Consider the following 16,855-nt stretch of genomic DNA (forward strand, 5'->3'; position numbering starts at 1 on the left):
TCCCCAGAGTCAGAACTAAACAGGGGGGAAAGAAAACTGAAAACTGCAGGTCCGCTGCAACTCTCTGCTCTTTTAAATCAAGGCTGAAGACCTTTCTTTTTGAATATATCTTTATTTAAATAATTGTTCTTTTTTTCTTCTTTTTTATTTTTAATTGTTTTTTTCTGCTGTCACTTGGAATTGCCCTGTTGCTGAGATGTGCTATAATAATAAAGCTGCCCTGCCTTAAGGCGACACACCACTAACAGTACATGCGTGATTAACACGCCAAGCCCTGGTCCAAACACGTGTGACAAACAGAACAACCTAAAGAAGCCACACAAATGTATATCAAACTGCCAATTCATAACAACAGAAAGCTAATATGTCGGGTGATAGCCCCCAATTGTTACAATTTGCTAAGCTAACCTGGCTCGTTCAAAAACCTACTGCTGCTAAACAGCTAACTCCGCCATAACCAGTGATCGCTACCTCTCAGATTTAAAGCCCAGTTCACAACGAGACCAAACCGTTTCAGACCGTTGCACCGGTGCGTCTCAGCTCGTCTCAGGTCAGCTAACGGCGTCGCCTGAGACTCAGCTGGTGGGGTCTCCAAAGTCCAATGGTTAGCACTGTGACGAACCCTGGTGCTGTTAAAGAGGAGTTTCCCACCCCCCACCCTCAAAGCGCTTTGAGTGTCTATGATAAAGTGCTCTAAAATTGTAATTAATTATTATTATTAATTATTATTGATTATAAACTATAGAAATGAACTGATCCATAGCCCATTTAATTTCTATGTTACACAAAGCTGGTTTTAGCCTCAACGAACGCCCAAAAAGCCTGGTAACGTTATATGGTCAATCGAGAGTGACTGAAGAGAGGGAGTGCCCAGCGGCTTAACAGAGAAATAAACCGTGGTTTTCACCAATTCATCACTAGAAATCACAATCTTATGTCCCTTCATATTTTGATGAAATGCTTTTGAAGGGTTAGGGTTAAACGTGAGGATGAGACCAACTTGCCTAAGGGATTGTAGGGCTTCCTTGATTCTAAAGGTGGATACTTATACATGCACTGCCTACTATGCTCATACAGTATAACTCTTGTGTATTCACAACCCTTAGTGTTTATTGCAAAGTTTGAATATTATATTTAATCCATATTTATTATGTATAATAATTGCTATAGTACCCTGCACCTTGCTACTTTCTGCACTTCTGGCTAGATGCTAAACTGCATTTCACCGTCTCAATATCTGGACTCTGCAATATCAAAAAAGTTGAATCTTTTCTAATTGTATATGTGAAAACCACTTACATAAAGCCTTTAGTGTCTCCAGAGTGAGCTGATAAATACCCACTGGAGTCGGTAGGGGCTGAAGACGGTGTGGAGTTTGAAAGAAATGAGTTTACTAGACCTCTGTATCCTGATCCTTGCCTCTGCTTAAGGTTAATGGCTCAAGGCTACATTAGCCCCTATTAGCACAAAGCACCCGAATCTCCAATCAATCTGTCGGCAGTCAGGTGCATTATGTGTAATGTTGGCACCAGGTTTAAAAAAGGAAGAGGCATGCTACATTGATTTAAACCTTTTTTTCCAATTGTCAATGGTGAGTCCTACAATGCCATAGGAGTGCAATGCTAAATAAGTGGCGGACTCTTTCAACACCATCATGAGAGGTCAATGCAACATTTGTACAGACAGCACGTTGTATTTTATACAAGTGCTGCCTGGGTCCTAGAACGTGGCACTAGCTGAAGTGCCAGAAATCCATTCTCTGACTGCACACCATCATGGCACTCTTATTTGGTCGATGTAATCTTCTCTGGCCAAAGCTTCAGTCAGGGCCAAGACTATTAACATTTGTCTGACGGTGTTTCGGCATTGTGGGAGACCTGAGGAATAGCTGAGTTAAGAAAGGGAATAACTTTTCCAGATGTGGCACCAAAGCCCGTTGCTGACAGGCTGTCTGTCGAGTGAGACAGGGCCGAAAGAAAGGCTGCAAGCTTACTGTTTAAGCAGAGCAAACCCGTCTACTACTTCTACAGTAGCGGCAAGTGTAGCACTGACTGCATGTTGGGTAAAAACCAGCTGTGGTATTTCTATTAATTTAGGCTCAGAGGGCCTTAAGTGCTATTTGGAGATCTGCAAATTTGCAATCAGTGGCCCAGAATTGACGGTTCTTTTAAAGTACAGATGTCCTGTTGGGCTCCAACCTCATCCAACACGCACGCACAGATGTAACTCGACAATATATATATATATATATATATATATATATATACTTTTTTAATGTTGCAGTGTCCACAGAACCAAATTTAGTGAGAAAATCTAATTAAAATTTGGTCAAAGATTAAACGACTACCTGTAGCACACTCCTTTCAGGAAGCTCACAATAATAGTACGCTCAGACTGGCCAGGAAGATTTCAAATGACGCCTCAAATGGTTTGCACAGAGAATATCAGCTCCTGCCGTCAAACAGACGCTTTAGAGTTCACGCTTTTAATGGCATCAGACTTAAACCCTATTGTTAAACCAGCTCCATTAAATCCAGTGCAATCTTCAGGGTTCCCAGTCTCCCAGACCTTGTCTGTGTGGACCTTCATGTCCTTTTTTGAATTAAATAATAACAATAAAGCTCTATCATAATGCTGTTTAGAGGGAGTATTAAGCTTCTAATTCAGAGTAGGGCTGTCAAAATTGCCAAAAATAATGTGTAAAGTTTCTTTCTAAAAAACATATTATTTATACACAGTATATATATATATATATATATATATATATAATATTATATATATTTGATTTTTGAATGTCTACAGTATTTGTGCGTTTATGTCAATAAAAGAGCAAGCCAATACAACGTGAGACAAAGCTACTTGTATAGGTGTATTTATCCAACGTACAAAAATAACATCCTACATAACGTAATTAGACACTTCTTAGACTCTCTCTCTCTCTCTCTCTCTCTCTCTCTCTCTCTCTCTCTCCCTCCAGCATGCAGGACATGACTCAGCAGATTACAGACTGAGTCTCTTGCCGTTCCTTGAATTTGTCCAACGATTTCACCGTTGGTCCTTCTGAGTTTACAGAATCTTGTTTTCCGTTGGCGTCTTCTTCTTCGTCCTTGTTGGTCTGGTAGAGCCAGCATCAAAGCATGTTGAATTAGCAAGCTTACGTTAGCTTACTAGAAAGCCGTCCAACTTAGCTAGCTAGCCTGCTAATGAGCCGAACAGCGGCCTGGTGGCCAGCAGTCCCTCTGATCACTTCCCGCCGTTAGGGGACTACTTCACGGGACACAGGACAGAGTTCCAGAATCACTCAGCTCCAAATCTAACAATCTGCCTCTTGTTTTCACCAGTTGATTTGACAAATGTTGCAGGTGGTGGCATATTTCAGCTGTAGCTGATTAAGGTTTGTGCTAGGGCTGGGAGACGTATTGAATTAATGATTCATTTCAATTTTTTTTCTTGCACTGTGTAAAATGCCTATCATCAAAATCAAGTTTTCAGTGTTTAAGAAATGTATACCATAAATACTTTTAGCCAAAGTAAAATAAGTAAAACCTAAAACCTATAATTAATAGAAGACATAGTTAAAAGAAAGGAGCAGCATGTTCATCAGTAGCTGCATGACTTAAGTCCTTGAGTTCATAAGCCTCACAGCCTCTGGGAAGAAGCTGCACTCCAGCATTATATTATACACATATTATACACACATATTTTGTTGTTCTGACCTTTGGTTAGCTGATATATGATCTTGAAAGGTGAACAACATGCAAACTTTACGTTGTTTAATAACTTTATTCCCCCAGCTGTCTGCAGATTTCAGGATGACATCCTTGCTATACTTAATTGAAGCATATGCAAGATGTGTGGAATAACCTTTATTTCCGGAATATGTGGAGGCGAAACTCGGAAAATTAGACTATTGTGCAAAAGGTCAGTAATTCAACTTAAAAGGTGAAACTAATATATTATTATAGACGCATTACATGCAAAGTGAGAAGTTTCAAGCCTTTATTTGTTATCATTTTAATGATTATGGCTTACAGCTTATGCACACCCCAAATTCAAAATCTCAGAAAATTAGAATATTACATGAAATCATTCATAAAGGTTTTTGTCATACAGAAATTTCGTCCCTCTAAAAAACGTAATCATGCAAATGTACTCAGGACTTGGTTTGGGCCCCCTTTGCATGAATTACTACCTGAATGCGACGGGGCATGGATGTTTTCAGCCTGTGGCACTGCTGAGGTGTTATGGGAGACCAGGATGTCTCTTATCTTTTTCTTGGCAATGCCCCGTAGATTCTCTATGGGGTTCAGGAAAGTATCCAGCACAGTAATCCCATGGTCACTGAACCAGGTTTTGGTACTTTTGGCAGTGTGGGCAGATGCCAAGTCCGGCTGGAAAATGAAGTCTGCATCTCCATAAAGCTTGTCTGCTGAAGGAAGCATGAAGCGTTCTAAAACGTCCTGGTAGACAGCTAAGTGGACTCTGGACAGCGGACCTAGGTTTCCAAATGAGATGCAAAATGGGGACTCATCAGAAAAGAGGACTTTGGACCAGATCTGTTTTTCTTTAGCCCAAGTAAGATGCTTCTGACGTTGCTTGACAAGCCCATGTCCAGGATCCGTCTGTGGGTGGTGGCTCTTGATGCAATAAGTCCAGCCTCTGTCCACTCCTTGTGAAGCTCCCCCGCACTTTTGAATGGCCTTTTCCTGACAATCCTCTCCATGCTGCGGCCTACAATATTCAACCTTTTCACAATATTCTAATTTCTTGAGATTTTGAATTTGGGGGTTTCATAAGCTGTGAGCCATAATCATCAAAATTATAACAAATAAAGTGTTGAAATATTTCACTTTGCATCTATTGAATTTAGATAATATATTAGTTTCACCTTTTAAGTCGAATTACTGAAATAAATGAACTTTTGCACAATATTCTAATCATCCGAGTTTCACCTGTATGTGTAACGACACCGCCTTGCAGGTTCTGGGACTCTTTTATTACTCTTGCTTAACTATCTTGCAGATGAACCCCTTATTAATATGATATCTTAATCAAATTAAAATTGTCTCCAAATGTTCGGAACGCTGGTGTCTGTGCCCAGCGAAAGACACCCTCTGTGACACCACGTGGCAATCATGTTAGCATATCTTCTCTAGTGAAATGATCTGCCTGATCGTCCATCAATTTTAGCAGCTGGAATCTCTCAGTTAGACTTCATTATAAAATCAGTGATTCAAGTAGCTTATGTATTAGTAGGCATGTCACTTACTAACGTTGAAACTGAACCTAAATGGATTCAATAAGGGATTCGAAAGGTTTTGGATCCGATAAGCAGGTGTTACACTAGATTTAGACTCAATACAATGCTACTGAACTCTATTCCCATATAGTGTATATTTTACTACACATAACCTAAGTTTACATTAAAGCCTACCTCTATATATGTTTTTGCTTCCCATTTCCCTACCATTGGTGTCTGGCCATTTCTCTGGCATTTCTAAATTACTAGGTGGAATTAAACTGTGCTGAGGAGGTTATTTTGAAACTGGGTCTGGGTCACTAGGCCATGTCTGCGTCCGCTTGAGTCTACGGCGCTGCAAAAGCAAGCATCAACTCTGATTTTTCTGCTGACCTCCCCTTTAATATCCCTAAATCGGTCTGTCTGGCTGTGGCCAGGGGCACAGCCGCTTACACTGCAGTCTACAGGATTCTTTGAAAAATATTGACTTATTCATAGATGCATACTGGTGAGTCCGACATTGGAGTTCAGCCTTGAATTTATGACAAGCCACAATAACCAACCACAAGCTGGTGAATTATAGCTGTTGTTGAACTGTCAGATCTATCAGAGTTTGACTGCAAGCCAGACTTGGTCCAAAAATATTTTTCTCTAAATGGTTTATGCAGCGCAAAAGAATGTCTCATAAAAATGTAAATACCACAAGCCCTGCATAGCTGAAGGTGTGGGGGAATGTAGTGTCTATAAATCCAGTGAAAGCACAGGCAAGTTACAAACTGAAAATCTATTTATGCCTTTGTGTGTCAGCAGCCATGTAGCACTGGGCTCTACTTTAAACTGTAAATGGAAGATAATGTGTGTTCTGTGGGAAGGCCGTTGAGTGGCAGTGAGACTTTAATGGGAGCAGATAACAGGTATTCAGAGGCTCCCCTCTCCACAGCCTCCCCCTGTCTTATCCATCCAGGCCCTTGTTTTTTTCAACAAATTTGGGGGTTCTCCCCCAGATGACACAGTTATTTTATTCCATCTATTCTATCCTAACTCTCACACTCTGCCTTTGTCTGAAATGGCCCCTTTGAAAATGAGACTAATAACTCATTTTCGACAGCCCCAAGCAGCAGGCAATGCTTAAGTCTTTATGCCATTACCGCTGGAGCTGCAATTTGAACAAATCCTGTTACTGCCCAATTACAAGTTCCATATTCTCTCTATACCCTCAGTGTTAGATCAGATGGCATGTGCGTATGTGTGTGGCATGTGTGTATGTGTGTATGTGTGTATATTAAGGTTGAGGTTTTCCCCTTTGGATTCAAAATGATTACTTCCTGCGATAAATAAGTTGCTTTTGGAATTCACAGGTTTTCTCGCCAGAAACAAAGAAAAACTGTTCTGTAAACACTAAACAGAACAGATAATACATTTTGAAATTCCATCCACATTTTCTGATGTTATTCTTTCATGTTTGTTGTTCATCTGGTTATATTTAGTAAATATTACAAATCAGAATTATATGTTCTTAAAGACTACTCACATAGCATTTAGTCTGACTCATGACGGCCAGTTTAAAAAAGGATGCAAATCAATGCAGCAGAACCAGAGCTATCATTTTTCATTCCACACATTCTTCTTCCTTGTCAAAACCTGGCATCTATATTTCCCACAATGCAACTCGGCCAAAAACAGCCTGGTCTAAGATTCAGGTGTGTAAGCAGCTGCTGATGTAGCCTCACGCACCACTTTCTTACTTCTTTCTCCCTAGATTTGATTCATTTTCAAACTTGTAGTCATTCAAAATGTGTGTTGTGTGTAAAGTTAATTCTGTGAAATGTCTTTGAGTTTTGTGAAATGTAAGTTATTATTATTAAAATGTAGTACTTGAGGTAATTTATATAAAATAATATATGAAGTTTTAATATGAAGCTTATGGGAAGTCCAATCAGTAAGTCTCCATTTCATGTCTGCGTTAGCATTAACCAAAGTGAAAGCCTGGTAACGTGATGGACCTCTCAGGATCAGGTCTCAGAAGGTTGATTTTTAGACCACAGAGACATGCATTAAAAAACCTATTCCAAAGCATCATTTTATACAGCGCCCACAAGGTAAAAGATGATTTGTTGGCTGCTTACTCACCATGGATGGGGTTGTGTGCCACTGTCAGGGGGATGGGCCTCTCAGGTTGGGACTGGACGTGCGTCTGTGTGTGTGTGGTGTGTGTTTGGTAGTATTTGGGCTTTATAACATACTGCTGGCTCTGACCTGGGTGCATGGGCCGGATCCTGGAGGGAGAGGGAGAGAAAGTTGTCAAATAGAATATGTATAAACCTTTTTTTTTTATTTAAATGGAAACTAGGGCTGTCAATCGATTGAAATATTTAAGTGCCATTAATTACATGACTGTCCATATTTAACTCGTGATTAATCCCAAAGGTCCATATGCCCCCAAAACATGCTGAAAGCAGAATGTGGCAAACTCAAGCCCATCAAGCAACAACAGATGGCCACATATGAGAACATGATATATTATCCATCTTGGCATACCTTTGGCAGGGGATGGGGTGGGGGGGGGCAGCAAGTGGTCTTTGAGACTAGGCGTTACTCTGGTGGTAACTCGGTTCACATCAACATTGCCATTCAAAAGACCCTTTTCTTTATCCTTTCTCTTCTAGGAGCTTTGCTAACCATCCACAACAATACTGCAGCGTCGCTTCGTAATTTCACAAACAACATTTATTGCGCATTTAAACAATTGATGGCGTTTTAAGGATGCATCCATCCATCAATGGATGGTTGGATGGATGGATGGATTGATTATTGCTTTTGTTTTGATAGCCCTAATAATAACCCAATCTCAGAGCTCTATGGCTAAGTTACCCAACAGGTCAACCTCCCAAATACTTGTTGTATTAGAGTAGGTGTTTTTCTATTTCACAGCAGTGACTGTGCTGCAGCCAACCCACAGAGAGCAGCACAGCAGCAACTGTCTGCAATTACTGAGTCTGCTCATGCTATGTTGTTTTTTTTTAACAAACAATAAGCTTTTTGACAAAATACAGTAAAAAAACACAAATTTTTCAGAATAATAGCAGTGTGTTTAAAAAAAGAGAATAATGCTCAAAATCCTTAGAATAGCTTTAAATTCCATAATATCAATGCATTGGGAACACTGTAATTCTACAGGGGGTCGGAGGACAAACGGTCTGCTGCCCTAGCCCAAAAAGAACAATTTAGTTCTCACCGTCCCCAGATGTTGCTCCACTCTCCTTTGGCCATCAGTGACCTTTGGCTAATTTCAGCCTATTCATACATGTCTGTTTTTCAGCAATGGGGCTTTGCGGGGGGGGGGGGGGGGGGGGGGGGGGGGGGGGGGGGGGGGTTGTTTATATCTGACACTTACATCAGCTAACAGTCACTCACAGGTGACTGTAAGTCTTCTTTGATTTTCCTGGAGCTGATCATTGGTCGAGCCTATTCTTCCATCCATTCCAATGGTAGTTGACTGTTTTTACGTGTTCAGGCTTTGGATGCCATTTCAAGCGATTTAAATCATTTTAGCTGAGCAGCCTATCATTTTCTGCACTTCTCTATATGTTATCCCCTCTCCATCAAGTTTTAATCAAAGTCCGCTGTTCCTCTGAGCAATGTCTGGAACGACCCACTTGGCTGAGTGTTTCAGGGTGAAATGCACTATAACCAGCATCCACAAATTTGCTTCCTTCCTTCCCATAACTGCCCATAACTGCTCCTTTTCTTCCACAGAATCAGTCACCTCACGAATTGAACACAACACTGCTTATTTTTTTCCATGCCCCTTTCAATTCCAGATTCAGTTCCACAGAACAAGCAGCATGCATGTCAGGACTGTTGGCTCTGTTGGTTTTCTAGGACTCTGCAACACTTACTAGTACTATTGTCATTAGAAATTATTTCTTCTACAAAATGTGATTTATGAGGTTAGTGATGTTGGACTGCTATTATTTTGAACACAACTGTATATTCAGGATCTGAAATCATTGTGCTGTCCTTGGATCAAGGGTCTGAAATAACAGCACTTCATGTTTTCTGAAATAGTGTTTTTAGAACAGCAACATTAACCCCCACTTTCTTTTACCGCCCTTCTTATCAGCCTGGGCCTCACCAATATCTTCAATGATGTCTTTTTAAAACCACAGACACAGACATTTCAGAAACACACGGGGCAGACATTTATCAACTTGCCAGTACTGACCAATTAATAGAGTGCCATGCACAGAGAATTTTCAGACAAGCTCCACATCAAGTCCTAAGTCAGCATGGGTAAGTCTTCAATAGGGACTGACCGATATATATTTTTCAAGGCCAATACCAGTTATTAGTAATCATTGAAGCTGATAACCAATAGTGGCAACCAATAAACAACAGTAAAAATTTAAATCTTAGAATAACACAAACAAAAACCTTAGTGTAGATGCTAGTTTAATTACATGTTGCAAAATCAAACTTACTTTACTGTGAGTATGGACTGCAGTGTAGACGCAATACAAACACATTCTTTGATCATGAAGCTGATTGTTAGCAGACGCTGGTATTGTTTTTACCTTGAGTGAGTGAGTGAGTGAGTGAGTGAGTGAGTAACTCAATGAATTGAGAAGGTGTGCACTGTATTTCCATTTGCGTGACTTATGATGTCTCAGCCTTCTCCAAGGCTGTAAGCCCTTGGGTGAAGGCAATCAGAACAGATATGAACTGTTTCAGACGTTGGCCAACACTTTGTAAAGACTACACCTGCAGTGCTTGGTAGTGTTCTACAGGGTAAGTAGTCCCAGTCATCTGGAGGAACCTTTTCAGGTCCACCATCTATGGGAGGGTAGCTGAAGTCACCAACACAGTCAGAGATGGCTGTTAACCGTTAAAGCTTGACATATTTCCAGATGGGACTGTTTGTGTATGACTTTTGTGTGCATATCAAAAATTGTAAGTCTAATTGAGCCATTAGATTCTGGCATTGGCTTGTTTTAAACATAAAAGTCAGCATGAATAAATAATAATAAATTGAATTTCTACAGCGCTTTTCATGAACTCAAAGTCGCTTTACAGGGCTGGTGGATGATAAAAACAATGCACAACCAAACAAACAAAAACAAGATTCAGGCCCAGATGAGAAGGAGGGGGGGGCATGGGGCTGTGGATAGGCAGAGGTGAAGAGATGGGTCTTGAGGCGGAACTAGAAGATGGTGAGGGACTCATTGTTGCGGATCTCTTGGGTGAGGGAGTTCCAGAGCCTGGGAGCTGCCCTGGATGAGAACCATCGATTGACTTGGTCAGTTGTTCCCAGATGTCAAGTCAGCCATAAAATTCATTTTACAAAATGGTGGCTAGAACGGCTCTGGGTCAAAGGTCAATATAGAATGGATTAATCTGCGTTATTATTTCTCTGATTAATTCATCAATATGAACACATTATTTTGACAACCCTAATAAAAAGTAACGGTGAATGCCAGCAGTCTGATGGGAGATATACTTTTTACATCTTGTATTTTCTCAATTAGGTCAAATAAACTTTACAGAGTTATACAGCCCTGGTTTCTACAGACTGAATGCCAGAGTATAAGTGAGCCAAATGTGGCATGTGCTCTGAATTGCGACCATGCAGTCTGAAATTAGTGGAGATAAGCAGCTTATCTCAGCTTAGTTCCAGATCAATTCCTTACCAACAGATAAAAAGGAAGGCTACTGATAGGAACCCATGGGGATTCTGTGCTGTTAACAAGATATCAAAATGGGAATAATTATCGCTGCATCTTGTTCCCATGCCTCCAACCTAGCAAAAATGTGGAACCTGTCCCTGTACAAGAAAGTACAGTAAAGTAGAGGTCTTCACAGTCCCATCACAAACCAGGCCAGGTCAAAACTATATATAGTCTTACTGGGTCTGGGTAGAATCCTGTTCTAGTGCCACAGCTCTCACATTTACCATAGTGGATCCATCAGACTTGCTTCTATTGACTTCTCTTTCTATTTGGGTCTGTTTAGGTTGACCACATTTTGGATCTGGCCTAATTATGCGCAGGTCTATTTCAAGCTTGTTCTCATACTCATTATTTCTAGATGGGCCCCTTAAAGCCCCTACCCCAAAGAGGTTTTTAGTCACGCTAGCAATGTGGCTCTAGGGATGGCAATGTCTGTCGGTCAACCACTTTGGTCCAGACTGAAATATCTCAACAAATATTGGATGAATTGTTATGGAATGAATTCTAGCAACTGTAGTGATCCTCTGACATCTAACACATAATACATTTGACATGTTTTGTTCAAGTGAACCATCTCAACAACTATTAGATAGGATTTTCTTCAGTCCATCGGTTTTCTATATCAAATCTGCAGCAGCTTAGTTTTTTTTTGATAATGTAAGGCAGTTGCTTCCACACAAGTTACTTTTCCTGAAGTATTTCTAAAACTCTAGCACAGCAGAGCTTTCTGCTGCGGTCTGAACTGAAACTGCTGAAGATCATCGACGCCAAACACGCATATCCTGTACATGGATGTATTAAACAAAAAGCTTCAATTTAGTAAACCACTTTTGCCATGTTGCCAAAGCTTTGCTTGTCAAATTTTCTTTGGTGACTAACGTTAGCTTTAGTATAGAAAAACTAAATTTAACTTAGAATAACTGGTAGCTTAGCTCTTTGCACTTTCAAAGTACAGTGGGGTTTGAAAGTTTGGGCACCCCAGGTAAAAATTTGTTTAATGTGCATAAAGAAGCCAAGAAAAGGGGGAAAAATCTCCAAAAGGCATCAAATGACAGATTAGACATTTGTATAATATGTCACAAAAGTTAGATTATATTTCATCATTTACACTTTCAAAATAACAGAAAAAAAATGGCATTTGCAAAAGTATGGGCCCCCTGCAGAGTTAATACCTAGAATATAATACCCCCCCCCGGCAAGTATCACAGCTTGGAAACGCTTCTTGTAGCCAGCCAAGAGTCTTTAATTCTTGTTTGAGGTATCTTCGCCCATTCTTCCTTCCAGAAGTCTTCCAGGTCTTTTAGATTCCTCGGCTGTCTGTCATGCACTGCTCTTTTAAGGTCTATTCATAGACTTACATTAGGTTGAGGTCCAAGATTGTGAAGGCCATGGCAAAACCTTTAGTTTACGCCTCTTGATGTAATCTGCCGTGGATTTTGAGGTGTGCCATCGTCTCTTTAACTTCAGTTTTTCACAGATGCCATCAAATCAGCTCCAAAATCAGCTGAAATTTTATTGAATCCATTTTTCCTTATACTCATGAAATGTTCCCTGTGCCACTGGCTGCAATACAACCGATCGGTCCACAGAACTTGTTCCCACAATGCATCAGGCTTGTCTTTATGTTCATTTGCAAACTTCAAACACAGTTTTTTGTGGTGAGGACGTAGAAGAGGTTTTCTTCTGATGATTCTTCCATGGAGACCATGTTTGTCCGAGTATCTCTTTATAGTGGAATGGTTGACCAACTCCAGGGTCTCGAAGGTCTTTCTGGATGGATTGGGGTCTAACGGGGGTCTGGACTTGCTTTTCTCCCAGTCCTGCGAGTGGTTCTGTCTGATATTGTTCTTGGTCTTCCAGATCTTTAACTTCCCCTGTTCCTGATGACGGCCATTTCTTAATTCCATTCCCAACAGAGGAGATCTGCATCTGGAAACCCTTTGCTATCTTCTTCTGGTCTTCTCCTGCTTTGGGAGCGTCAACTATTTTTCAGTTTCAGTTTTCTAGACAACTGCTTAGAAGAAGCCATGGTGCTGATGGTTGGGGGGGGGGGCGGGGTCAGATGAGTCTGGGCATTTAAAACCTTAAGATTGACATCACCTGGACGATGATTGAGAACAATCCATGACACTGTCAGGTCTCAGCTTTCCAAAGGGGGGGGTGCATACTAGAAACTCTGCAGGGGGCCCAAACTTTTGCAGACGCCATTTTTTTCTGTTATTTTGAAAGTGTAAACAAGGAAATAAAATCTAACTTTTTGTGACATGTTATACAAATGTCTAATCTGTAATTTGATGCCTTTGTAGATTTTTCCATCTTTTCTTGTCTTCTTTATGCACATTAATTCAATTTTTTACCTGGAGTGCCCAAACATATACGATATATGGCAGACTAAAACTGTGCAGCTGATAGGTAACAAAAACCACAATCAATGCTAAAATGTATTGCAGAGTATATCTGAAGCTAATACAGCAGTCAGAGATAGTCAAATAAAGTTTTTAGTAAGGCATTCTTTCTTTGTGTTACTATTGCAGCTCAACAACAAACACAAAGAGGCAATTTTTACACTGGAAGATATACTAACTTGATTTGTCTTACTCAGACTACTGAAGGCTCATATTAATAGAGTTATCTTTCCAAATGTATTTGTGCAGAAACAGGACTGAGTATTTTGTCCCCCATCAATACATTTAAACCGCACATATGGCAGGTATAATGAGGAATGATTACGGCAAGCAAGACCATGTGCATACGGGTAACTATTAACCTATGGTTTAACATTGTCATTATGAGCATATTAGTATTCCGATGTTAGAATTAAGCTCAAAGCACAGCTATGCCTATTGTTTGCAAAAACTACATAGGATTACAAATCAAATTAAAACTGCAAGCAGTGATGAACGGGCCCTCGCCTCATTGCAGTTCGGGGGTACTGGCAGAGGCCAATCTTTGCGGCAGTGAATTTTTTCTAAAAAATAACTAAAAATAAACATGATACAGTTCCAGATGATACGCATGTTCCCTTAAAAAGTTAGTATGATAAATTATGCCCTTTTTTGTCAGGGTGCACGTTAGGGGGCGCTATGGAGCACTCTGTCATCGCCCAAGCCCAATCACTACAGAACTCTGTCATTTTTTATAGGTCTGACATGTGTGCAAGTTTTTGCGAATTTTACTATGCGATAAAGCCCTCAAACATTACAGCGACGGTGCGGAATAATAATAATCCCTACAAAAACAATAGGTCCCTTGCACTCCGTGCTAGGACACCAGTGGTGCCCTTGCACTCGTGCTCGGGCCCTAATTAAAGCTGCAAAGAGCGACAAACGCCCCCTCCTCCTAGCATGGCAAGGCTATAGCGGGATGTCAGTTGCCACTACATTTCCTCTGTCCACTGTGTGGCGCAAGAGAACACACTAATTATATGTCATGATGCTGTATATCATGTGTAGACCACAATGAAAACGTCATGTAAATCACATGATTTGTTTGTCACATTGGGCCGACTTCCTTCCAAAGGAGCTTTATCTGAACCCTGGCATGCGTTAGGGGGCGCTACAGAGCCTGCCGGCAGTGCCAGAGCCTATTCAATGCAGAACTTTGCAGTTTTTCACTTTCCCTAAAATACCACAACAATCTTTAGATTATGTAATTTCTTATAAGTGTGTTCCTCTTGATGGTGACTTCAAACTTTACACAAAACTGTATCAAAGATTTAACATGGTGCGACCTCTAGCTCACCTGGTAGAGAGACCTAACAAGTCCTTCTGCTTCTTCTTATCCACTCAGAAAACACGTACGTTAGGGTACATCGTATGCACACTCAAATTAGCTGTGCATTGTGGGTATGTTATAGGAACTCCACTACAAAATGACAAACACACTATCTAGTGTGTTAGGAGCTGTGCTAGGAGAGCAGTGCCACAGAAAGGAGATGGAGGAAACATGGAGGAAGAGTTAACTGGGCATATCTTCTTCTCATGCCATGGTAGAAATAAACAGAAAATGATAGCCTTGTAAGTAGCTCTGCTATGACCCTGTAATGCCTTAAATAGATCTTCTGTTTAGGTTATGAAACTATGTATAGGACATAACACTCTCCTTTATGATATGTATGTCCGGTTAAGTGTTTACATGTATCATTGTGTGTACATAGTCATAAAACCATTCTCTGGAGATATGTTTAGGATTATTAGTTAACAGGGTGCATACAACACATGGCATGTCATGGAATGGGGGGGGATTTATATTGAGACAGGCAAAGGCAACATGTTTTTATTGCCACAGATCTGCAGCCTAGAGGGATTCATCCATTTTCATTCTTTTGTGCTACATGACACATGATTACAACAAATTTGTTAAGGACGTTTTCTCTAAAACCTTTAAAGCTGCATTTAAGGTGCCTTGTTACAGTTTTGAAGTAGCACTGTGGAGCAATGTTTTTATAAGTGGGTCCCAGTTTTGATTTGTCTAATACACGTACAACAAGCAATGCTTTCATACTTTTCCACTGGCAGGGGCAGGGGACAAGACAACTGCTAGCATGTAAACAGGGATGTGAAAATACAGGGGATTTTGCAAGAAAAATCCACAGAATTAGAATAGGGTTTATTGCCACAGAAAGTTACACTTAAATGGAATTTCCATTCCAGAGCACCTCAAATAGATGTTTTTGCCATCAAAAAAGCTGAACACAACATGAGACCGACAAGGCAAACCTTTAACGGCAAAGAATTGCCTTCTAACACAACCGGCAGACAAGGAGCAACATTAGCATTTATGCAGAGTAGTGTTTGACCACCTAACAAATAAAACATGCTGTAGCTGCTATTTGACAGTACCAACAGCTAGTGCACAGTGGTTTTATCACAGCTTTCTTCACCCCATGCGCTCCCAATGCCCACCGTTGGTTTCTAACGTGACAACTGCACCTTCTGGAGCACTAAAACTTTAAACTTGATGCAGCAAATTCTAACCTTATACTTATATACTGGAATAATGACACTGTGCCAGGATGCAGGATCTGTGGAAATCACATATAACGTCATTAGTTTAGGGCTAGTCTGGCTCAACTGATGTACATTGCTGGGATAACACCTGGCGTGTCTCCTTTAGAACACAAAATGTCATGGTACCAGATCAACAACTACTTGTATAGAGACTACGTCCTCCATGAGTAAAAAAACAAAGGGCTTCAAACTGTGAGAATAGTGACAAAAAGAGAAGTTATAAACATAAGATCTCCTTCCAGTCTCAACAAAATATCCGGCGTGTGCGCTGGCAATGACTGAGCCATTAAATGGAAAAAATAAGAGTAGAGTTTGGAGGGAATCCAAGGAATGGTTACAAGAGCCTGCTAGTCTTAAATATCAGAGCGGAGGTTTGACTCATTTCTACATAAACAGATCGGTGAGTAAGGGTTGAGGGTGTGTATGTGTGTGTGTGTGTGTGTGTGTGTGTGTGTGTGTGTGTGTGTGTGTGTGTGTGTGTGTGTGTGTGTGTGTGTGTGTGTGTGTGTGTGTTCAGTCTCGGCCTTCACTGCTCTGGCCACAATCACAATCCGTCACCGACCTCTAAACTTGAGTCGTCCAAGTCTTCTTTCCCGCGAGAGCTGACTTACTCTGGTCTAACGTGATGAACCCACTGAACCTCCCCAGAGCCTTCTCATGTATTACCAATATCGCTAAATACACCAGAGGACTTCAGGGTTGAGATTGAGGGGCTCTTACAGTGTGGAAGGACCATGACAGACTTTAATAATTTAATAATCTGCAAGTCACCTGTCACTCCTTTGAGCACACTGATGTAGAGCCCTGCACAGGTCAGTTTTTTTAATCCCGCTCCCCCAGTGTGTGTGTTCTGCTCCTGCCCATTCCTGCAGCTTGTGTGT

At 40.7% G+C, this 16,855-nt stretch overlaps 1 protein-coding gene across 1 annotated transcript in view; it reads right to left on the reverse strand.

Annotated features, from left to right (window-relative positions):
* Positions 1 to 16,855, reverse strand: part of ltbp1 (latent transforming growth factor beta binding protein 1) — a 167,962-nt gene that overhangs the window by 117,317 nt on the left and 33,790 nt on the right. The window contains exon 5 of the mRNA XM_032541703.1: positions 7,370 to 7,515. Within this exon, the coding sequence (XP_032397594.1) occupies positions 7,370 to 7,515 (146 nt within the window). The remainder of the gene's footprint in view (positions 1 to 7,369; positions 7,516 to 16,855) is intronic.

Source organism: Etheostoma spectabile, chromosome 17, assembly GCF_008692095.1.
Source record: "Etheostoma spectabile isolate EspeVRDwgs_2016 chromosome 17, UIUC_Espe_1.0, whole genome shotgun sequence".
NCBI lineage: Eukaryota > Metazoa > Chordata > Actinopteri > Perciformes > Percidae > Etheostoma > Etheostoma spectabile.